A 23,876-nucleotide genomic window follows, 5' to 3' on the forward strand; every position below is an offset into this window, starting at 1 on the left:
TGTTCTGCCTCCACTGTCAGAGGCAGTATGCCTCTGAATACCATTTGCTGGAGATCACAAGCAAAGGAGATTGCTGCTGCGTTCAGGTCCTGTTTGTGTGATTCCTAAGCACTTCTGGGATAGAACAGTTAGAACAGAATGCTGAACTCGGTGGGCCATTGGCCCGATCCAGCAGGCTCTTAATGTTCACTTGCAGTGGCACAGAAAGATAATCCAATTTCATAGAGTGGAGACCGATTGCCAATTCCTGCCCACCTCCACCAATAATTGAATTGAGAGAGGGACCCTAGCTTACCCATTCACCACTTGAGATTATGGGAGAAAAGTGCTAGGAAGAGACCATCACCTGGAGGACAAGTGGGATTCCCTAAGGGCAGAAGAAAGAAGGAACTGGTGGAAGGATGGAGGAACAACTGCTGGGGTGGGAGGAAGAAGAAACTCCTAGAGTACTGGAGGGTATGTCTTTTGGCTTTCCAAAATTTAAAGATTGTGATGTTGTGTTTCTCAGCAATATTGATGTGTACCGAGCCTGAGTAGTGAGGAAGAGAGAAAAGAGCTGGCAACTGGGAGGGGAAAAATGGTCGTGTGCATCCACCCCCTGACTATTAAACAGAAGAGTGTGTGTTTAGGGGAGGGTGAATGCTAGGACTAGATAGAGAAAATAGCTGAATAGGCTGCATAGGGAGTCTGGAGCGGTGGCCGCAGCAACAGCAGCAGGTAGATCTCGATAGGATCTGGGTGCGCGGGGTGGGGGTGTGGCTGGCTGGCAGCCAGTGCCAAGCCGAGTCTCCATCTTCGCTCTCCCTCCCTCCCCGCCATCTGCTCGGCCGCACTTTGGCTCAGACCACACCCACCCGCTCCTTTCTTCCCCCGGGGGAGCGGGAGGCAGCAGCCAGCCAGCCAGCCCTCGCCAGTTGCCAGGAAGCCGTCCGTCGGCGATGCCCTCTGATTGGAACGCTGCGCTCATCCATCAGGGCGGCCGGCGGAGGGTGCCTGCTCGCTCCTCGCCGCGTCTCGGACCAGGAGGGGCCATGCCGAGGCTACGGGCTTAGCGGGTGGGGGTGGGTGGCGGCAGGAGGAGGAGGAGGAGGAGGAGGAAGAGGCTGGCTTTCTTGGCAGGCGAAAGGCGCGCCCAGCCACCTCCGGCTTCCACCATGAGTCCGGCGTGAGCGCAGCCGAGGGCGCACGGACATCTCCATGGTGCAGGACGGCGGCATGTCACGCACACCTTACAGCTCCAGCCAAGACATCCAGATGGAGGTCTTGGACAACCCGGGCCTCCAGGTGAGTAGCGGCGCAGCCCGATCCGTTGCCTTCTCCTGCCAGCCCGCTGGGCGGAGGACTCATGGCGTTAGGGCGTGGGGAACTTTGGACGGGTGGAGAGCTTTGCGCGGGGAGGAAATCGGAAGGTGGAGAGGGAAAGGAGACCAAATAGAGAATGCGAGAGACCTTTAATTGTAAGCGACAGCCAGGCATCCTTCCCAGACATGGGCTGATCCACCCTCGGTCCTGGCTTTCACCCGTTTCTCACCACCACAGCCCCGCGTGTTATTGAGGGGGATGGCGTCGTCGAGGCAGGGAGCGGGTAGCTTTTATGTTTTCCTAGATTCTGACTTTGATCCTGGACACACAGGCACCTGAGGGGGGGGGCGTTGAGCCAAAGGGAGAGAGATGTGAGTCATGGAGTTGGAGGGAGAGAATGGCATATTTGAGGGTTGCGATGGTTTTTTAGAAGCTTGCCTAGCTACATAGAGGCGCACCAGGAATGTACCTTGCACAGCCCTTCTCCTCCCGCTTGGGATCAGTTATAGCCGCTCCCTTGCCTCTTCCATTACGGGATCGGCTCCCAGACGCCAAGGGCACCCACTTGGTGGAAAAAATGCATTGCTTTTCGTGCTGTCCCTGCCGTGCCTTTCCATGCAAGCAGATGAGATTAAACCAATGCACGTCCATCCATCCAAACACGCAAACATTTTGCAGAAAGCCAGACCAAAGGATCTTCTGGCTGTGGCCTGTGCAGGGTCTAGAAGGGGCTGCATCAAATGAAGAAAGGGATTGCACCAGATCTGTTAAGCACCATAGCCCTTGAGATCTGTTCCTGTTTCAGGTGAGGGACTAGTGGCTAAAGCAGCCTTCGCCGGCTTGGTACTCTCCAGATGTTTTGGACTACAACTTGGATGTGGTCCAAAACGTCTGAAGAACACCAGCTTAGCAAAGGCTGGGTTAAAACATTGGGAGATGAAGACCACTTGTTCCTGCTCTCTGCCACTGACTTCCAGCCTCATCTCCCATGACTCAGATTCCTTTCATCTGGAAAAAGAGGAGTAATGGTTTGAGGTATTTGGATGGCACACCCAGCTGCACATGGAGAAGGTGCTCATGGAATCTCCATGGGTTGGTTTGGGAGTACACCAGTCTCTTGAGGAAACTTGGCACTAAACACACAAGACCACCCAGAGCTTCTCCCCCACCTCTGTATCTCCCAGCAGCTTCTACAGCCAATAGGACACTGGTGGATCTATCAACAAGTTTCAGAAGGGACTGCAGAGGTGGTATCAGTCTTCTCTATGGGGTAGGAAAATTCTAGGGTGAAGATAAGCCAACATCAATCTTGTGTGATCTAGCTATTTCTGTTTTATCTAGAATTCCTGTCATCTGCTGCTGTATGCTCAAATGTATATAGCAAACTGCATACTCAGCCCTTTTTAACAGTTCAGGCATAGCAACACTGCACTAAGCGCTCTGAGTAGTGTGTCCTTGTTTATTTACTATATTTTATTATAATGGCCCCCTAGGTGGGTTTGCAACATAAACTCACACAGAATAAGGGCTTGTTTGTACACTGCTGGATTGATTGTAACCTCTGACTCAAACGTCCCTGTTCCATTATCTCAAAGTGCAAGATGGCTGTCTCGCTGCTTCTCTTGTTCATCATAGTTGTCATCTTTTGTACGCACTCTTCCTGAAGCACATAAGAAGCACCTCAGTGGCTCAGGCTGAGGTTTGCTCGGTTCATCATTCTCTCCAAGAATCCCAGCAAGCAGTAAGGAACCTGTAGCCCACCAGATGTTGTTGGACTCCCATCAGCCCCAGCTAACCTGGCCTGTAGTCAGGGGTGATGGTTGCAGTCCAGCAATATCTGAAACGCCATAGATTCCCCACTCCTGCTGCAAGTGGTCCACTGAAAACTGGCAGTGCTCCCCTAGCAAGTCCACCATTACCTGCTGCCCCACTCTTGCCCTAGGGGTAGAGGATTGGCCCAGGGAGACAAGGGTTAGTGTGAACCTGTGGTTCTGATGGAGCGTGTAAGGAGGTTGCCAAGACCTTGTTTGAGTCGTTTTAGGGAAGGGGTACTAATGTATTTGACTCTAGTGAGCAAATGTAGGTACTGGGAGACAACAACTCAGATTGGACAGCAGGTCAGTTTTAGATAATATGAGAGGCCAAAATGTCCAGCCTCCCTCTCTCTTTGCGGGTTGGATGGATGATAACAGAGTAAGTGGATCTCAGTGGCAGAATGTACTAAGCAAATGTACCTACCTGGTGCTGTTTGTGAGATCTAAGAAATGGGAGATTCTGGATTCTTTTTCTTTCATTTTATATTTTTCCTAATTTTATTCAAGTATGCTTACAAAAGAAAAAGAACAAAACATAGCTATCAAGTAAGCCACTGGTACATGTAGGGAGGTTGGAATATAAAACAGGTACAGACAACCAAGTACAGAAAAAGACAGCAGGATCCAGTGGTGGTGTTTTAAAGATTCCAGGTTCTAATGACTATTTATGTGCTTCAAGGGAGTGTGAGAAATACCAGCTTGAAGGAAGACCTCAGAGGAGATATACCCCAAGCTGAATGATGGATAAGAGAGTAGTAGCTCGATGGGAGTATCAAGCAAAGGCTTCTGGTGACAGAACCCAATATAAGGCCACCTTAGCCAAAACTGTGCCCTCTAGGTGCTGTTGAACGACAACTCCTATCATCCCTGACCATGGGCCACCTTGGCTGGGGCTGATGGCAGCTGTGCTCCAAACAACACCTGAAGTTGGCCACCTCTACATTAGAGTACAGGTTAGCTCTTATTGATGTGATGGTGAAATATGTGGTCCTTAAGTAGTTTGGTCTAGCTCAGTGCAGCAGCAATACCCCCACCCCCACCTGAACCTTAAACATATAGCCTCCCAGCACCAGCAATTCCCCCATTTCATCTGAAACTCGCAGAGAGTAGTGCTCCACCCACTCTCTTGGTGTGTGGAATGTCATGAGTGAGTCTACCCCTTTTCCTCCTTTTGTCCCTCTCTGTGGTCCCACCCCCACCCCCCAGGTGGTGGATCCCGACTGCTCTCTGCAGCTATGAATGACGCACGTGCCTTAATTAGAACAAGCGGGGAGGAAAGGCCTAAAAATACCCAGCCCTCCGGTCTCTGCCTCCTTGCCTTGCCCTGCCTGGCCTTAGAACTACGAGAACCATGTCTGCGGGGGCCTGGTAACAACTGCCTTCTCCTCTGCCAGCTGTCCCTCTCCCTCTCCCTGAGACATACTTGGGAAGTGTCTGGTTCATTCTAGCCCCCCCCCCCACGCTCCCTCTCTCAACACACCCTAGAGAGAAGGGCCTGGATTTTTCTGGGGACTGTCCCTCTGCAAAAAAAAAAGGCATGGGGCGGAGCTGTGATTCTTAGAAGCAGGTGGAAGCATGAAGCCTGTACATTTATTTCCCCCCTCTCCAAAAAAGGAACCTGGTGATGCTTCTTTTCTATATAAAGAGGGAGAGGGAAACGCTGCCGTGACCAGCAGAGGGTGATGAACTGGGCAGGGAAGGAAGCAGGACTGTGGGGAATATGGCAAGAGGCTGCCTGATACTTACACACCTGAGGATGCAGGAGAGAGATTCTTCCTCCCTTTCTCTTTTTGCTTTGAGTCCTACACTTTCTTCCCTGCTCCTGTTCTTTTGCTGGCCTTCCCAAGTTATCTTCCTGCTCTCTCCCACTGAAAACTGTGCTTAGTTCTCGCCATCCTTTCCGGCCTTATATGTGGGGGAAATATCCCACGGCCTGCAATATTATAGCAACATTTGCAACTGATCAGAGGCTTTCTCCAAATTCTCCAAGAATTTCGCATAATCATCTCGGCAGTTCGTACGACTGGGTAGGGAAGCCTGTGATCTCCTGGTGTCCCTTGGCTGGAGCTCCCATCATCCCTAACCATTGACCATGCTATCTGGGGCTGTTGGGAACTGGAGGCCAACTACACTTGGAGGGCCCCAGGTTCCACAGCACTCCAACAATCCTTGTATGGTCCAAACAGGCTTCCTCAACCTCGGCCCTCCAGATGTTTTGAGACTACAGTTCCCATCATCCCTGACCACTGGTCCTGCTAGTTAGGGATCATGGGAGTTGTAGGCCAAAAACATCTTGAGGGCCGAGGTTGAGGAAGCCTGGTCCAAAACAAAAAACAATTTAAAACATCTAAAAACATGTAAAACAGCCCCCCCCCAGCTAATAATGTTAAGGTTGCCTGGGGCAGTGTCTTTCAGCCATAAAATCCCTGGGTTATGTTTCAGCCATCAATATTTTTGAGTTCATGCTGAAAATTAAGCAGCTGCACCTCACCAGAGAGGGCATTCCACGAATGGGGAGCTGCCACCAAGAATGTTATGGGTCAGTGCCAACTGGGCAACACCAACAGGCCCTCCCCTGCCTATCTCAAGGCCTGGTCTATAGAGCACTGATCTATTGCTTTCAACAGCCTCCACCAACCTGGTACCATCCAGATGTTTTTAACTACAGCTCCCATTACCCCCAGCCAACATGGCCATCCTTAGGCCAACTTTTGGCATCCTTAGCATTGGATCCGAGTTGCAGAGTCTTTGCATCTGACATGACCCATACACAGCTCATGAATTTGCAGTGCTTACTCCGTTGCCCCTCCCATTAAGTGGAAATGAATATTCTCACATTCCTTTTTAACCCTTCTGTGCCTGTAGCAGGTTTGAGCACAAAACACATCCCAGCTAAGCTACTCCTTAAGCAATGAATCAGTTGCATATATAACTCTGGGCATGTTTGTGTGGAGTTATGGAGTGGCGATCCTAATCTGCGTTAGTGAAATGTGAGTACAGAATCAGTGTCTCTTAAATTAGGTAAAAGTAAAGGGACCCCTGACCATTTAGGTCTAGTCGTGACTGACTCTGGGGTTGCGGCGCTCATCTCGCTTTATTGGCCGAGGGAGCCGGTGTACAGGTTCTGGGTCATGTGGCCAGCATGACTAAGCCGCTTCTGGCGAACCAGATTAGCGCACGGAAATGCCGTTTACCTTCCCGCCGGAGCGGTACCTATTTATCTACTTGCACTTTGACGTGCTTTTGAACTGCTAGGTTGGCAGGAGCAGGGACCGAGCAACGGAAGCTCACCCCGTCACGGGGATTCGAACTGCCGACCTTCTGAGCGGCAAGTCCTAGGCTCTGTGGTTTAACCCACAGCGCCACCCGCCTCCCTTGTCTCTTAAGTTACTGCAGACTAAAAGGAAGGTCATCTTTTGCATGTACCCTTGCGTGCGGAGTTCCTTTCCTTTTGCAGCTTTGAAGCAGTTTTTGATTGTTTTGATCCAGGGCCTTGTATGAGGTGTGGCTTCCCGTTATGCTTGCTAATATGCTTTGCAAGGTAATTAGTGTTTGGATAGCCTTCCACTACCATCTCCCTGTGCTCTGATAATTGGTGTCTGGCCTATGATGCTGTGGGTGGGCGGCAAGACCATCCAGGACTCTGAAGAGCAGATGGATGTGTCAGATGGTTTTATGGCCGTGCCATGCAGGGTCGAGTGGTGTGCGTGTGTGAGAGAGAGAGAGGCCCTGTTTTTTCCATCTCCTCACAGGCACCCACACTCTGATTAGGTTTAGGCACAAGGATATATGAGAGAAAATGAGTATGTGTGGGAGAGAAGTAGCAAATAAAAACATAATGATATACATAAATGGAACAGAGTCTGAAAACCCTACTCAGTATTGTTTTGACAACTGCCAAGGCCTGGTACTCAGGTAAATGTAATTGCCTCCTTATGCATATTGGAGAAGATCCTCTCTGATTACTGTGGCTGATGACCAGCTGCCCCTGTGTGAGGGTGGAGAGGATTCTGATTTCAGTATCAAAACAATTACAGCTCATCATGATTTAAAATCATTTTGGTCCATGCTGGGACAGTCCTGTGATGTGTGGATTTATTGGCTAACCTCATCCACCCCCACTCTCCCTTTACCTTTGTCAGACACTATTCTCTATATGCTCATCTTACGTAGATATAAACTCTCCAAGCAGGAAGCTGTGCCTGTTGCTTTCAGCACATAGCAGACTTCTGGTACTGAATGTATTTTACCTATTTCTTGTCCAGTGTTTTTGCCTTCCTTGAGAAGATCAAGATACTGTTTCGCTCAGGTCTGGTAAACCTCTGGCCCTCCAGATGTTGTTGTGCTACAGCACCCATCATCCCTGTTCATTGACCATGCTAGTTGGGGCCAATGGGAGTTGGGGTCCAACAATATGGTACTGGGGGAGCAAGCCAAGGAGAACAATGCAAAACTAGGTTTATTTTTGTTTTGTTTTGTAGCTTTGGTTTAGCAGTGAGTTGCATACACTTACCTAGGTCTGCGCTTGTATTTATTCCTACCACCTTTGCACACTCTCTGATCTTTGCATCCTCTTTAACCTCCTAGGGGAAATATAGCAAAAGGAAGAATCGCTTCAAACGCTCCGATGGCAGCACCTCATCTGACACGACTTCAAACAGTTTCGTCAGGCAGGTAAGCTCAAGCAGAGGGAGGGGGCTGGGAATCGAAGGGCTGCAGGGGCGTAACGTGAAGTTTATAACTGAGGGAATTCACATCTCTCACGTGGTGGTTGCTGCTTATTAGTACATGGTGTTTGAAAGAACAGCACACATTAATTTCAATGTGCCCTGCTGTGATTTCTCTGACTTTGAGAATCTCCCTCCAGTGGGCAGCATTTTCATTGCAAGTTTGCTATTTCTCCCACCTGCTGCAAAGGCGTAACTCAAGGATGAGAAACTGAACAGGGAGTTTGGAGAGAGCTTTCAGGATTATGGGGATGGGAGTCAGGGGTGAAGAGATTCCATCCCAAGCACATGCCTAGTCACTTTCCACGGCTCACAGGCTCTTTCTCTCTTTTCCCTTGCTACACCTCCCTGCTTCCCTTGCCTTTCTGTTCCTCGTCCATTGCCAAAGGAAATGCTAATACGACCAGTAGATTGGCGCAATAGTTCATGCAATTATGAAAAAGCCAAATTACATGATTTGACAACGTTTATTCTGAACACTTACTTTTAAATGTCATTGATGCAGAATTAGGAATTCTCTCGAACTCTCTGGGCACCTTCCTCCTCTCAAAATATTTTGCTCTGGGCAATGAGGAATGTATTTCCATTTGTGGGTGGCAGCAAATCCACTTACTTCCCCATGTACAATAACCAGTTAAATAGGAAGAAGCAGTGCTATTTTTCAGGGGATACTCAAGTGTATGCAGTGCTTTCACCTCTTCTGTTGTTGTTAAAAAGTGTGGCACTTATTGTAACAACTTCATGGTGAGTACTGGCACCTATTTTTCTAGAAAAAAAGGCACTGGGAAGAACTATGCCTAAGAATGCAAACTGTGCTCTCTGACATAGATGCCATAGATCCACTTGCCCCCCCCCCCCAGGGCTCTGTGAACAAGGCAGCATTCGGCTACTCAGGCGAACTACAATCCTACACCCACTTACCCGGGAGTAACTCCCACTGAACTCAGTGGGTCCGACTTCTGAGTAAACTGCTTTGTTAAAAAGCTGCAGCTGCAGCGTATGGAGGATCTAAATGCTTACAAAAGCCAAGGCAGCAAAGAGAGCAGTCTGCATAGAGGTGATGAGAAAGAAATGAGTAGAGGCTAAGATTCTGGAAATCAGTCCGTGCCTGTTATACAGTAAGCCAGGGGCCAGCAACCTTTTTCAGCAGGGGCCAGTCCACCATCCCTCAGACCATGTGGTGGGCCAGACTATATTTTGGGGTGAAGTGGGAAATGAACAAATTTCTATGCCCCACAAATAACCCAGAGATGCATTTTAAATAAAAGGACACATTCTACTCATGTAAAAACACGCTGATTCCAGGACCGTCTGTGGACTGGATTGAGAAGGCGATTGGGCCGCATCCGGCCCCTGGGCCTTAGGTTGCCTACCCCTGCAGTCAACTAACAAAGGGGATGGCACTGATATCTGATGGTTCCTTGTGCCATTTTACCCCATATAGGAAAGTTTTCAGAAGGGCAGTCTGAGATCAAAGACAGGCCATTTCCTTTCATCCTTCAGCTTGGCTGCTAACTTGGCTGTTGTTGCTTTAACTCAGGGATGGGGAACCTCAGACCCAAAGGTCCTATCTCTGTCTGGCCCTTGGGACCACACCTCCTCTCCCTAGGCCACACCCCTCACCAGCTTTGGTGGATGGAGGAGACAGAGAGGTGTCTGAATGTGTGTAGAAACCAGCCTGCTGTACAAAGGTAAATTTTGCACCCGTTGCTCTGCCCACCTTTAGCTGTGGATCCCCAATTGGCATGTGGCCCCCAGAAGGTAATGCGGCCCTCAGGCTGAAAGAGATTCTCCCCCCGCCCCCCGCTGCAGCTCATCACTGTTAAGCAGTGTTTTGTTTCATTGCTATTTATGCTTACACAAAGGGATTATTAGTAAGGTATAAGCCCATCTGCGAGAGTCTAAGGTTCTGTTCCCTTCCAACTATTACTTGCTGGATGTCCAGTGTTTTCATAGCTGGCTTCCTGGCCCCCAAATTCGACACCTGGGTGAAAGGTGCCAGGAACTGCACCTCTCCAACCCACCCAATGTGTTGGTTTTCATTTCGACCACTCTTGCAGTTTCTTGCCTCTGCAAATTGAGGACAAACAGAAACCTCTTTGTCCCTCACGTAGGGAAGCAGTGAGGTTGCCATAGCAATCCCCCATCTGGTTGAGTGTCTGGAACTGAGTGAGGAAGAAACTCAGCCCTTGTGTAGTAGATTTGTAAGAAAGAGGGTACAAAGTAAGTGCGGGAAACCTTGTTTCCTCTGATGGGGACCCTGTGGTTCAAACACTGCATCAGATCAGAATCCATGGTCTTCTACTTAAAAGGCAACGGGCGTCTGAGGTGAGATATGTACATTTCCATCCCCTTGCCAGGTGGAATCACTACTCTGTGCTCTCTGTCTATGCTAGAAAGAGACAGTCATTGTCTCAATCTTTTCTATGGTTGCTGTCTGGTAACTTTATCTGTACCAGGGTTGTAGTGCGCCATTGTCCCATGAGTTCATACTTAAGTTCTTCAATTGCATTTTAAAGTTGCTACACTCCTTTTGCTTTTCAGGACTGGCTATGAACTTTAGCCAAGGCTACAGCTATTTGGACTCAATATGACATGGTCACACAAATTTCAAATTCTGTACAACTCTTGACAAATTCTAGTATTTTAAAAAGTATTCTAATTAAGCAAACCTGCATGTTTTGTATTGCATGACTTATTCTGCCTTGAAGACCCAAGTTGTTGTTTTCTAATGCATCTTTTTGGATGAGCAGTGGCAGAATGGAGGGAGGGAACAGAGTTTGATGACAGAAGCACTTCAGGGGCAGGAACTAGTGGGGGCAGTAGCTACATTCCATTCGTAGGGCTCCCCACATCCTAAAGTCTTTGGCCAGGTTAACATCAGAAAACATTTCTAAATCTTGAAAACAACACTTCCATCACTCTAGTCCTGGCCACAAAATGTGACCTAATTCCTATTGTGTCAGGATACAACTCAGACTCAAGTTTTAGTGAGTCTCCGTGAGTCTCCCCTCTGGCTTTGCCGATGTCACCTTGCCCTCCCATTTATTTATTTTTTCCTTTTCACATTTTGACAACAGTTACAAGGACTGGAAATCTTCTTTAAAAACATTTCCACAATAGGTTGTTGCTGATGAAAGCTCATGCTGCAGCTCAGAAGTAAATCCTATTGAATTCATTGGGCCTTGGCAAGTGAACTTCTGTTTGCAACCACAGTCTCACCGGTTCCTCTAGAATCTAAGTTAAAAGCATTCTTTTGTTGAAACTGGAGTGTTAATACGATAATATGGATGCAGGGGTAAATTTTCCTATTGCATATTACTGAGGTTCTGCTTAAATAGAAAAATTTAAGACTAAAAAAGCAAAAAAATAAAAATCTATGAAGGCCCTGTTGCTTCAGCATCATCATGACCAAGTTGTGTCTTGCGTGGACTAATAGTCTGCCCCCTTTATAACACATCCGTCTCTGTCCTAGGCCCTGTGGTTCCCTCACCCGCACCCATTTTCTAATGTGTGAATAGAAAGAATCGGGGAATCGAAGGAGAGCTACTGGGAGGGGAGGGATGGGGAATCTGTGACCTGAACTTGTGTTGCCATAGTGATGACGTAGGAGGCCGTTGCTATGGTGGAGATTCCTTGAGCAGGCCTCCGGCAGAGCACCAGAGCACTTTTTTAAAAGCGCTTGCATGCTGAGCGTTCCCTCCATCCACAGTCGAGGCCCTTTTGTGGTTCTCAATGCTGCTGCAGGGTCTGGAGAGGGAAGGAGGAACAAATCACAGCAAAAGGTTTATTTTTGAGACTCTGCAAGGACGCCGTCTGAGAGGGAAATTGGGACAAGGGGAAAGGCAGGGGCTCCTGCTGGTTGGGAGGGGAATTATAAACACGGGGCTCCAAACAACAGCAAAAAAACAACAACACTCCAAATGTCCATTATCTCCTCATGCCCTTCCTCTTCTGCCTTCTGGATATGAGTTTCCCACCTTTGACCAGAAGAGGGCAGTGTATGACTTCTGATGCCCATAGCCAAGAAGACAAATTGACAAGCCACATCCCAAATTATGAAGGTGAGGGGCTGCCCCCCTCTCTCTTCTCCTTTTTCTCCTGATATCTTGTTACTCTGAGACCAGGGAAAAGGTGGCTAGGAGAATGAGGTGTAGAAACAGTGGCTGTGTACACACTATAAAATACTTCCGATGCACATTCAAAGCCTTTCCCTGCCAAGAATTCTGGGCACTGCAGTTTACCCCTCACAGAGTTACAATTCCCAGGAACACTTAAGAAATTATGGTGCCCATAATTCTTTGCAAGGAAAGAATCTGCTCTAAATATATAGTGTGTACACAGCCAGTGTTATGATCTTGAAGCAAGAGAATTGATATGATTACCTAACTCTAAGGATTGTTGGTTTTACATAGAATAATGGAATCATAGAGCTGGAAGGGACCATGAGGATCATCTAGTCCAGTTCCCTGCAATGCAGGAATCTTTCGCCCAACTTGGGGCTTGAACCCAGGACACTGAGATTAAGAGTCTCATGCGCTACCAACTGTAGGAAACCGAAGTTAAAACCCCACCCCACTCCATGAACGTGGCTTTGGGCAAGTTAACTGTCTTATCGCTCAGTCTTATGTTCTTACTTAGCTTTTAATTTTTATGTTTTTTATTAATATATTTATATAGGCCACTTGGTGCACTGGCATGCAGTGAGGGCTCTGGTGAGGCTAATATGCTGCTCTGAGCTCTGAGATCTGAATGCAAGCATTATGTGTACATTTGAAAGTGATAAAATAAATCCTTACGCAACCATTTCCCAGGAAGGGCAAGGAATTGGAGCTTTTAAGTATGCTAGATGTTGGAAGAATCTTTATGACAGGGGGGAAAGAGATGCAGAAGATGCGACTAGGAAAGCCTTGCTCATTCTTTAGTATTCAAGTGAAGCCCCAGCAGGGTTATTGAATCAAGGTGGAAAATTAAAGCTGCCAGAGAAGGAATTGACCTTGAATTGGGGAGAAACAAACAAGTGCTTCTCCATGGCAGATAAAAGCAGTTACATACACTGTTTATTTTTGTGTCTGTACAATTCTAAAATCTAAACTGATTTTAGAATTCTCTAAAATCAAATTTCTGTCAGAATTCTAGAAGCCCAATTCTCTTGGGTTTCAAAGAAGTTTCTGGCCCTCATGGTGGCAGAAGTGTGCTTGAAACCCTGTAGGTAGTGGCCACCATCAAGAGTACCACAAAAGCGGCAGGAGAGCTTGCATCCAAGAAGAAAAACCTAGGTGGGGTTAGGCTGACGAATGGGGACCCCATTTGGGCTATGCATGATAAATAGGATTTCTGCTACCCCTCTCCCCACCCCTTACATACACAACCTGCATCCTCCATCAACACGATATTTTCCACACCCAGTAAAGCAGATCAGACTGCTTGTGAAGACTGTATTTGTTGGATCATGGAACATTTATGGCTATAATGTTTAGATAGATTTGCTGTACGTTATAGAGCTGCTCAGGAATGGCCCAACTATGGAGACAAGCTAGGCAACTGCTTGATCGCCAAAGTTCTGCGTACATCTGCCTTGGCTACATTCAGAGATCACAGTAAACTATGGCTTATCACATTGGGAACAAGCTTGAGCCTCCTGTGCTCCATGTTCTCCTCTCCTCTCAGGAGAAGAAACACTCAAGAGCTTTCACTTCAGTTTTTGGCTAACCACAGTTTAGTGTTACATCCAAACCCTTTAGTGTAGCTAATCCTAACTATGGTTAGTTGCAACATGTAAGCTTCATAATTAACAGTTTGAAGCAAACCAATGTGTTGGGTTTAGATAAAACATCATGCTGCAGTTAATTTAAAAAAATGGAGATATGAAAGCCTCTAAACTTCTCCTTATTGTTGTGTATGAGCTGAAGGCTCACCTAGGCTTGTTCCAATCAGGAACAATCATGATTTACCAGGAGGATGGGGAATCTGTGGCTCTCCAAGATGTTGTCGGACTCCAGCTTCTATCAGCCCCAGCAAGCATGGCCAATAGTCTGGAACTGTGGCAGTTGTAGTCCAACAGCATTTGTAGGATCATAGGTTCACCATCCCTGGTTTATTGTGACATCAAACCCCTCCTATGTCTTCGAAAGGTATCTTCTGCCTGTACATTTGTACGAGCTGTACAGACACAGCTTTTTAGCTCAAAAGCTTGATGCATTCCAGGTGACACAATCAAAAGCTTTCTGCTCTGAGTCAACCACCCAGGACACAAATGCAGTTGTGAAGGGGAGAAAATAAGGAGTGGCAGGCATTATGAATGAAAATAATACCCCAGTCATCTCTTTTTATATGCTATGTTGTGCTATCATTTAATGTGCTATTTGTGGCTGCTTAGCATACATGTAATCCTAAAGCGTCAAGGGCAAAATCTGAATTCTCCTATGGCAGTAGTTTTCAACCCGTGTGCTGTGGCACCCTGGGGTGCCTTGAATGATAGTCAGGGGTGCCATGGGCAACACTGGCCTCTGTCCCTCTTTCCTTCCCTCCCTCCTCCGATGCCCTCTCACATCTCTGCCTCCCAAAGGCTTGCACGGCCTGTTTGTTGCAGCAGCCCTGGCTACAAGCTCCCCAGGCAAATGGTGCCTCTGGGGCTGGCCAGGGGGTGCTTCCCAGGCCCCTGTGAGTCACCTCTCTTTGAGGCAGGGGGGCAGCTCAGAGACCAGGGGCAGCAGCTGCAGTTGCCCAGAGGGCTCCGAAGGAGAGGAGAGGAGGCTTAGGGAACACTCCACAAGGGGGGGTGTTTGAAAAAGGGTGAGAGGCTGCCAGCTCTGCAGGCAAGGGGTGACATAGCTGGGCTCCTGAGCCCCACAGGGTGCCGCAGGAAGAATGGAGTTGGTCAAGGGAGCCGTGGACTCAAAAAGGTTGGAAACCTTTGTCCTAGGGCATCAAAAACCTTTGGGCCAGTCCTGGAACTAAACTTCTATCCTGCACAACCCCCACCCACACTGCCTTGTCAATTGCCTTGTATTTACGCAGTAGCCTATTAAGCACACCATTTGTTACACACCCGCTTTGTACCCCTCCTCCCGAACATGGACTTCAGAAGAAAGCATGCAAGCTAAATGGCTTCATTCAAAATAAGAATAATCAGCATGCATTTCATTGACTTGCACAATTAGATTTGTGCAGAATCTGAAGCATCCTTGGCGTTACTTGGAAAGCAGTGTCCCCGTATGAACCTGAGCTTAGCAGATAAGCTCTTGATGTGCACCTACACAGCGAGTTGCTAACCACAGAGGTTGTGATGGTGGGGAATCTGGAGCCTCCTGATAAAATTGAAACTGATACTTTTAAAATGAGTTGGGTCCCCGCTTCCCTGCAATCGAGTCAGGTCTGTTGGGAGAGCTGGGTTTACAAAGCAGAATAAGCTGCATGATAGGGTCTTTTCCATTCTAACCCCTAATATTCCATATTGCAGAGGCTTCCCTTAAAATGCCTGGCTCTTCTCAAGGTATTGCTTTTTCTTACTTTCTAACATCCCCACCCCACCCCCTCGCCAACTCAGAGAATTGGCTCCAATACAGGAGTCAACCAGAATGACTCCTGGCGTAGCCTTGTGCCCCCACCCCCACTGCTGGGATGTTCAGTCCCTGGGCTAAATATACCCCAGCAGTTTGCAAATGTTGCAGTATGTTTGTAACCCGAGCCCCCAGCCATCAGGCAGAGCCACCTCTGTCCACATAATACCAGGCCCAGGCAGCATGGAGACGCCCGGCGACAAGGACCCCAGGCCCGTTCTGGTGAGCACTTGCACCCCCTCACCCTCACAGGCCTAGGCAGGGAGACCCCTTTTCTGTGCCTTGCCATCCATCATCCACTCTGCCATTAGCTTGGCCCCCACTCCACCTTCGGGCTCTGAGCTCAAAATAGACCTTACTGCTACCCTCATGGGGTCTTCCATCCCACTGTGCTAGAAAACCTGTTAATCTGGCACTTCTTCCCCTACTCATTGCACCCTCCCACTCATTGCACCCTCCCCCAATTCTCTGTACTCCATTCCCTAGTAAGCCCATCTTCTGCCCACTCCATTGCCCAGGAAACCCACTTCCTGCCCCAGTCCCCTGCAAGGATATTAAAGCCCCTCTGCAAATCTCCCCTCACAGCTCTAACGTATCGTCGTTGTTGGTACAGTGGATCTTTTTATTGTGATGTGGATTAGCTGCTGGTCTGTCCCAAATGTATTTTTAATGTTCATATTTCTTCCAACTGCACTTATTTGATTGGCAGGCTGTTACCAACCCCTGCTTAGATTTAAGAACTTTGGGATCTCTCCTGAAATGTTTCAGCCCTGAAAGTGGTACTGTTTGAGAGCTGGAAGATGTGTATGAAATCACCTTTCTTGTATGTGTAGTTTAGCAGGGCAAAATGGGCTGGGCGGAGAGGAAATCTGCCCTGTTATTTGAATGCACTTTTATTATATCTGTTGTGGTGACAAAGAATCCATGTCAGCAGCTGTGAGTAGAGCAACAGGGAATTGTGGCAATTTTTGATTTATTGATCCCTGGAACAAAATGTTATAGACTCTTTGTTTCCCCTTCCCAGTGATATACCTATCACAGTTCCTTTTCCTAGTCCATTCATTACCTGGTGGTTTTGACCACACAGAGGGACATTATTCATTAATTCTGACATGTGCTCTGGAAGAGAGTAAGAATGGTTGTATTGTCCCTAGCGCTCAAACTCCAGTATATCTGGCAACCCACAGCCAGAGCTCTTTGTAATTCACAGAAAAGCCTATCCAGACCTAGATGCTCCCCTTTTTGCTAAAGAGGATGCCTGGTGCTTGGGGAGGCAGGGGTGGTGGTGCTTAAGCAGACCCTCCAACAATTCTCCAATGAAAATAGGGACATTCCATTCCATAAGGATAATTTTCCTATTTATACCCCACACATCTTATTGGGCTGCCCCAGCACTCTGAGCAGCTTCCAACATATATAAAAACATAATAAAACATTAAATGTTTTAAAAAACTTCCCTATACATGATTGCTTTCAGACGGCTCAGGGGTCGGATAACTCCATACCCTCCAACATTTATCCAATGAAAATAGGGACATCCTAAGGAAAAGCGGGAGATTCAGGGATCAAATCAGAAACTGGGACACATTCTCTAAATCAGGGACGTCCCTGGAAAATAGGGACACTTGGAGGGTCTGGCTTAAGTGATAGGGGCTTATCCTTTCTCCTATTCCAAGAAGATTTAGGATCAACGTGTTTCAATTGGCATGTGAAGTGGAGGGGGAGAAGGCTGTGAGTGTAGGCAGGCAGGATGTAATTCTTGCATGCTGTGCAACAATATGGTGTGTGTTGCAGAAAAGATGTATAATTTGTACTGAGGGGGGGGCATAGACCTCATTGGCAGAGAAAATGCTTTGCAAGCAAAGGGTCCCAGGTTCTATCCCCAGCATCTCCAGGTAGGGTTGGGGAAGACTGAAACCCCGGAGAGCCACTGCTATTCATTACAAGGTAATATAGAACTCAATAGCCCATGGTGTGACTTAATATAAAATGCCTCCCTGTGTTTATTAGTGCTCACTCACCCTCATCTCTTCTGAGCTGCTGAATAGTCAATGTTCGCTTTGACAAGTTTTTGCATGTGAGGCTCATGGCACCATCCTGGACATATCTACTCAGAAATATGCCTTGTTGAGTTTGGTGTGGCTTATGCCCATAGAAGGGGGCATAGGATTGCAGCTTTAAATCTGCTTCCAATTAAGTATATTTATAACAGACAAAATGTCACTGGTGACAATGTGTATTCTCCCCCCCCCCACGTTCTGCCCTGTTTTAACAGCAGGCCCATATGACACAGACAGCTGAAAGCCAGTTTAATATCTTGTGTGAAATAGATATAAGATGTTCAGGGTGTTCTTTTTAAAAAACAAACCCAAGACAGAAACTCTGTTCCTGGAATGTGTTATGCAAATGTAGCAAACTCCGTTTGGTTTTAAGATGTTTGTGTTCTTTTATTTAATTGCATAATATTGGAAGTAAAAAATGCCAGGAGTTGGAGTAGTAGCGTGAATGTGGAAAGGATGGGCTTTTTGATTAGAACATTTGATGCGGGGATTGGTCTGGGCAATGGGGCTTTGGAGGGCAAGAGAATCCACCGGGGCAGTTAGCGTTCAGAGTGTTTAGAAGCAGAAGGTCCAAGTTCAAATTCCTGTTCCAGCTTTGAGACTTGCAAGCTGGTTTCTGGGAAGTCATGCACTGTCAGGGATTGTTCTGAGGATAAAATAAGGTTGGGTGTATAATGTAACCTGCCTTGAGATTTACTTAAGTGAAGGTGCATGGCATGGATGTTTTGGAAAAGGTAACTTTTGGTTATAATGTAACTACTTTAACACCCCAAAATCCACATTAGGGCAACACTTTGATTAGGCAAACCAAAATATCACAAAATGGGCTGGCCTAATAAAGATACTGCATTTTTTTCGGGGTCAGCAGCAACTTTTCCATTTTGACATTAGATTTCAAGTGAGATGCATTGGTACACGGTTTGGGGAACTAGGATTGTGAGATTGCGCAGGAAGAACTCCTTGATATTTGGCCACGGAATCCTTGTACCAGTCTTACTCCAGTACACTGTTCACAAACCAATTTGGTTGGAGTGCAGTGTCATATCTGAATGCAGAGTGCTCAGCTCCTGCAAACATGGGTGAAGATCATTTAGATCAGACACATCTTGCTTCCTGGCCAGTTAAGTCCCCAGAGGTCATTTAGTGCCATTTAGGTCCCCTGAGGTCTCAGACTTCTTTGAACTCTACCTTCACGTTTTTACTTATTCGAAAGTCTGAGATCTAGTTTGCGTGCGCACACTGTTACCTTTAAAACACATTCAAAGCAAAAACATTCTTTCCTTCAAAGAATTCTGGGCACTGCAGTTGGTTAAAGTTTGCTGGGAATTGTAATGCTCCGAAGGGTAAGCTAGAATGCTTTGGAGGGAAAATGTGCTTTAAAGTTATGGGGTGTACATGGCTGTAGAACCTTGTTCTTTTAGAAAGACCCAGTGCTTGTGATCCAGAAAACCACAAGCATGCAAGGCTGCTTTTTACTTTGGAAAGACAGAGACTGGAGTTATTAACGTGAAACAATGGTTTGTGTAAACAGACCTGTTTCTCATTGAAACAACCCAAGTTCCAATGTGCTCTAAAACATTTCCACCACAGGACCCACTCTGAAAATTTCTAAGTTCTTAAATAGTGAGACCAGGCGCGCTCGCACACACACACACAGAGCCCTGGCCACACACCAGCTTTGCTAATAAATGACACATAAATGAGTAAGCCAATTGCATCTCAGAGGCACGTCACCAGCTCTTGGCTCTTTCCATCTCCTGCCTGTAGCACAGGAGGCTAAGCTACCAAACCAGCAAGCCTCTCAACCAGGTTTTCCTTTCTTCTCTCTCTCTCTTTCCAAAAGTGTGGCAGGCAGGGTGGTGGGTAGACATCCTTGGCTCTTAGGCGCCTTCAGCCTCTGTGTTCCTGGAAGTGTCGAGCTTCCCCATCCTCCGACCTCCTCTTTGCCCAATTGGGGAGGTGCTCCTGGTGTCCTTCACCTTATTAGGGCCGCCACCTGGCAGGATGTCCTTGTACGAGCTGGATGATGATTCAGAAGCGGTGAGTAATGCATCCTGGCTGATTTGGGTCCTTCCCCGCACTATCCATGTCTGCCTGTTGCTAGCTCATCTCGGGGGAGAGTCTCCTCTCATCAGCACCATGGTTTTCTCATTCTTTTATGTTCACCTTCCACTCTGAATCCCGTTTGCTCTCTGAATCTCAACTCTTCCTTTCCATCCTTCTCTCTTTTCAAAGAACGTTCTCCTCCCCTAAATAAATCAAAAGATCCTAAAAAGAGGATAACGTGACATCCTGGTCCCAAATCCCTTCTGTGGGGATTAACTGGAAGCCCTGACCAAAACCGTATAACGGGGGGCGGGGGCAGAATTGGCAGTCCTTGACTGCCACTCTGGCAGGTCTCTTCATTTGTGCTGTGGGGATGTTCTTGGCTCCATCTTTTCCCAAATACTGGTTTTGTCAGGAAAAGTTTTGTGGCATTCTTCACATCTTTGTGCGGTGTGTGTCTGTGTTTTGTTAGTAGGGATCTTTCCAGGTTTTTGTCTAGGCATGATCACTACAGAAGATTATGTAGAATCCTAAAACACCATCATTTATGTAAAGAATATTCAGGGTTTTATTGTAGGGGGAAGGAGTTTGGGTAAATCTATTGCAACCCCACCTCCTCCTTAATTCCAGATGCTGGTGAACATCAGGCTGAGGTTGCTACACTTGAGGTCCGAGCACACCTTTTGGAGGTCTGGGATCTTGTGCATTCTGTGTGTGCAGATTCCCCCTCTCTCTTTAAGTAACCTCATCCTGTCAAGCTCAGAGAAGCAATCACTACATGGGCTTCCCAATTTTGGAGTGGAACTGGAGGGCAAAAAGTTAAGTTGTGGGCATTTAGGAGACCAGAGTGAGAGTGTGTTCAGGTAAGAAGCTTGCAGCTATGTTTTGCTCAGGACCACCCATGGCCTTTTGGGTGAGGAGGTACTCTTTGGAGCTTCAGCCGTCTCTACCCAAAGCTGTTGTCGCTCTTTGCTAGCAAGTGCCATCTTTGCAAGCTACTATGATTCCTCTCCTTGCAACTTTGCGATTTGTAGTGATGCCCATTCTCTGGTCTCCCTTGCATTCTGGGAAACTGCCATGGAAAGACTTTCCTTATTTGTAAATCTGCTCCACCTTCTCAACAGCATAGCTTCTCTTTTTTGGTTTGGGGGGGAGCGCTGTGACGTGCATTTGGGTTGTGCCTCTTATTCTGTCGTGACTGCATTTGGTGAGGACCTGTTTTGTGTTTGCATCTTTCGCAGCAGGGAGGTACAGGGAAGGAGATCAATTGCAGATAATTAAATAGATTGTATCCCCCTGGAATTCAACACATATTAAAAAAAGCAATCCACTTCTATTGGAGAGACGCCAGTAGATTTGGCTTTTGTTCTCAAGAAGTTGTCTGCATAGAATGGGGTGGAAGTGAGCCCCCTCCATCCTTTCCTTCCACGTTGATTGACAGCTGCCTGTGGAGTTCTGGCCCCCTTAATAGTCCAGCTTAGTCCTTGCAGTGAGCCTACTTTCCCTCTCCTAGCCTCATAGGGGGGCTTGCTAATTAACAGTGACATTTCAGCCCCTCACTCTCACCCCAGTCAAGCTACCTCTCTTCAGAAAAAGGGTAAGAAGGCCCGTCTCATTTTGAGCCTTAATGAGCCATTCACAGGAAGAAAATGTCTCTTTCAAAAGAAAATAATCAAGAGCCATGGCAGGTCACAGATGAACAGAAAAATCCCACAACAATTCAGTTTAGGCCTTTTTTTATTGGTTTGTTAAGAAGGCAGAGGATAACTTTGTGAAGAAACAACCAAAATTTGGTTATAGCTATATATGAGGGGACTATGTGTGGTGTCCTCACTTGGGAAAGGGTATGCCAGGATTCAGTAACTGTCGAGAAAATCACCTGTTTAATTAATAAAGTTTAAGTTTTGTGTGCTCTTACTTGGAAATAAGGCCCAGTAAACCCTGTGGGATTAACCTCTAGGTAAGCATGTGAAGGACCAGGCTGGAAAGAGAAACAAGAATCCTATCAAATACTTTTATGATAAAATAGCATTATAGTATTTTTTATTTTATTTGCCAATGTAAGTACACACACACACACACACACACACACACACACACTTTCTTAGGCAACGTGGTACCATTTGTCATCCTCCAACCTGTGGCTTTTTGTGATTTTGTTCAAGTTTGATTTAAATTGCTTTTAAAACTACTTTAGAGTCTATGCAGTTCCCTATACTGCCATTCCAGCATTATTAGAAGCCTGGCTGACTGGTTTAAATCAGGCAGATTCACCAACACACATACACACACTGAACTATCAGAAACATTAACTTCTCCATTACATTGTGGTGTTGGTTATGTTCTAGTTTGTGTTTATAGATTTTAAATGTTCATGTATACCAATGTGAAAATTATTTTTGGGTGAAGGTGTGGCTTATTAAAAATATATATTTAAAAAATCTACCTTCTTACAGAAAAATATATATTCCATGGAACAGAAACCTCCTGTGCCAAGAGACCATATAAAATAGGCAAATGCCTAAGAACCTCCAAGAATTATCCTTAGTCTGCTTTTATTCAGTTATGTGCTTTTATGCTTTAACTTGTTAATTTAGGTTTCGCATAATTTTATTCAGATTGGCACAAATACATTTATTTTGTTTTAATATTTGTTAAAAGAAGGACCGTTTTCCCTTTCAACTGATCCTGTTGTGATCTGCCAAGGAAATCCCATCATTTTAAGCTGGTCTGTGTTGTAGTTCTATTTGGGTGTGAGGTAAAATCTCCTGTGTTAGTTATTTCCATATTGTTCAATTTTTATTTTGTGATGGTCTTGATGACTAGATACAAATAAACGTAACTGAAATCTCTCTGAATCGCTCCTAGTCTTGCAGAGCTGACTCAGTACAGTATTCTCTTTCCATGTTTTATACCATAAATTAAAAGAAATGAATAGAAAGTTATTGTGTTGCCTGAAACAGAGGAACGAATGTTGGCAACCCCTTTTCAACCAAGCTTCATTGTGCCCAAGGCCAAGGCCAGTTATTTTGGCACCTGAGGAAGAAAACCCCACGAGCAATTAGTTAATTGTTAGGTAACTAACAATTTGCTGCCTTTCTGTGAGACCAGTGTATAGGACTTGCCCTAAGGCTAGACCCTGTGTGTTGTTAGTGATGGTGCCCATCCTTCTGTTTTCCACCTGGATGTAGGTTTCATCCCTAGCTGTCCCTTGTTGATGTCGCATCTGGTCAGCAGCTTCCTGCGCCCTTTGTCCAGCGCAGGAGAAGAACGTTAGAAACACTGTAGTCAGCATGACTAAATTCACGAGTGCTGTCCAATGTTCTGGGTGTAGACTAAGCTCAGATTCCAAAGGCAAACAACCTCGCCAGCCTTATGGCTCGACAGCAGTAGGTACTCTCTAGTTTGAAGGCAGCAGATGGGATTCATTCCCCTACGAACGGTGTCTCTGGCTGGGCTGCTTATGCTGCCCAGGAATGACAGGATGCAATGCCAGGATGCAGCGGAATGCTTTCCAGAGGCCTAACCAGCAGGCAGATGAGGCTGCTGGCTCAGGTGTGAGACAAGAGATGGGGAGGAAGCACAGGCTGCCAGCATCTGCTTATACCTGCTTGGTTAACCAAGGCCTTGCTTTAAGGTCATATGAGGACCCGGGAGGCAGAGTCCTTCCTGATTTCCAGTGGCGGAGCATCTGCTTTGCATGTAGAAGGTTCAACCCACAGCATCTTCGGGTAGGACTGGGACAGACACCTGCTTTTGAAACCCTGGAGAGTCACTGCCAGTCAGAGTGGACTGCACTAGATGGACTGATGGTTTGACTTGGTATAAGGCAGCTTCCTGTCTCCTAGCCTAACCTACCCCATCACACCCCTCTTTTCTCCTCCTCCCTTTAGGGTTCTGCTGAGTCCTACACCAGTCGGCCTTCTGATTCCGATGTGTCATTGGAGGAAGATCGCGAAGCCCTGCGCAAGGAGGCAGAACGCCAAGCCCTAGCACAGCTGGAGAAGGCAAAGGTAAAGTAACTTCAAGCATCCTAGAGAAATTGCAGGGTAGGGTGGGGGAGATGGTTTTCATAATGCAGCCTGCTGGGGAAAGCTATCTGGCATCAGGATCTGATTCAAGAGCAGAGTCCCATTGAGATCCATGTGAGAGTCTGTGGGGAGCAACTTATCCCGATGGCCCATCCTCCAGCACGTGAGAGAGGAAGGTAGGGGGTGAGTTTTGTCCCTGCCAAGGAAACAACCCATCACAGCCTGCACCTGCAAGGAGGGAATGCCATGGATGTGACCCTGCCTGACTCAACAGTGGGTGGTCTTGCTGCCTCTGTGGACTTCAGGTCTTCCATCCTTCCACTCTGCCACCCTC

General features: G+C 46.9%; 1 protein-coding gene across 8 annotated transcripts in view; it reads left to right on the plus strand.

Moving 5' to 3' along the window:
* The first annotated feature begins 426 nt into the window (after nucleotides 1-426).
* The window catches only part of CACNB1 (calcium voltage-gated channel auxiliary subunit beta 1), a 47,693-nt gene continuing 24,243 nt past the window's right edge, over nucleotides 427-23,876 (plus strand). The window contains exons 1-3 of one of the 8 annotated variants that reach the window (XM_080978611.1): nucleotides 427-1,284; nucleotides 7,704-7,790; nucleotides 23,405-23,524. In XM_080978611.1, coding sequence (XP_080834737.1) covers nucleotides 1,198-1,284; nucleotides 7,704-7,790; nucleotides 23,405-23,524 — 294 coding nt within the window. In that variant the 5' untranslated portion in view covers nucleotides 427-1,197. Of the gene's footprint in view, nucleotides 1,285-1,378; nucleotides 2,573-7,703; nucleotides 7,791-15,533; nucleotides 15,628-19,337; nucleotides 19,506-23,404; nucleotides 23,525-23,876 lie in introns of those variants that run through there. The other 7 variants (XM_080978608.1, XM_080978612.1, XM_080978607.1 and 4 more) reach the window with 7 other exon arrangements.

This window comes from Podarcis pityusensis (assembly GCF_964106645.2).
Source record: "Podarcis pityusensis genome assembly, chromosome: 13".
NCBI lineage: Eukaryota > Metazoa > Chordata > Lepidosauria > Squamata > Lacertidae > Podarcis > Podarcis pityusensis.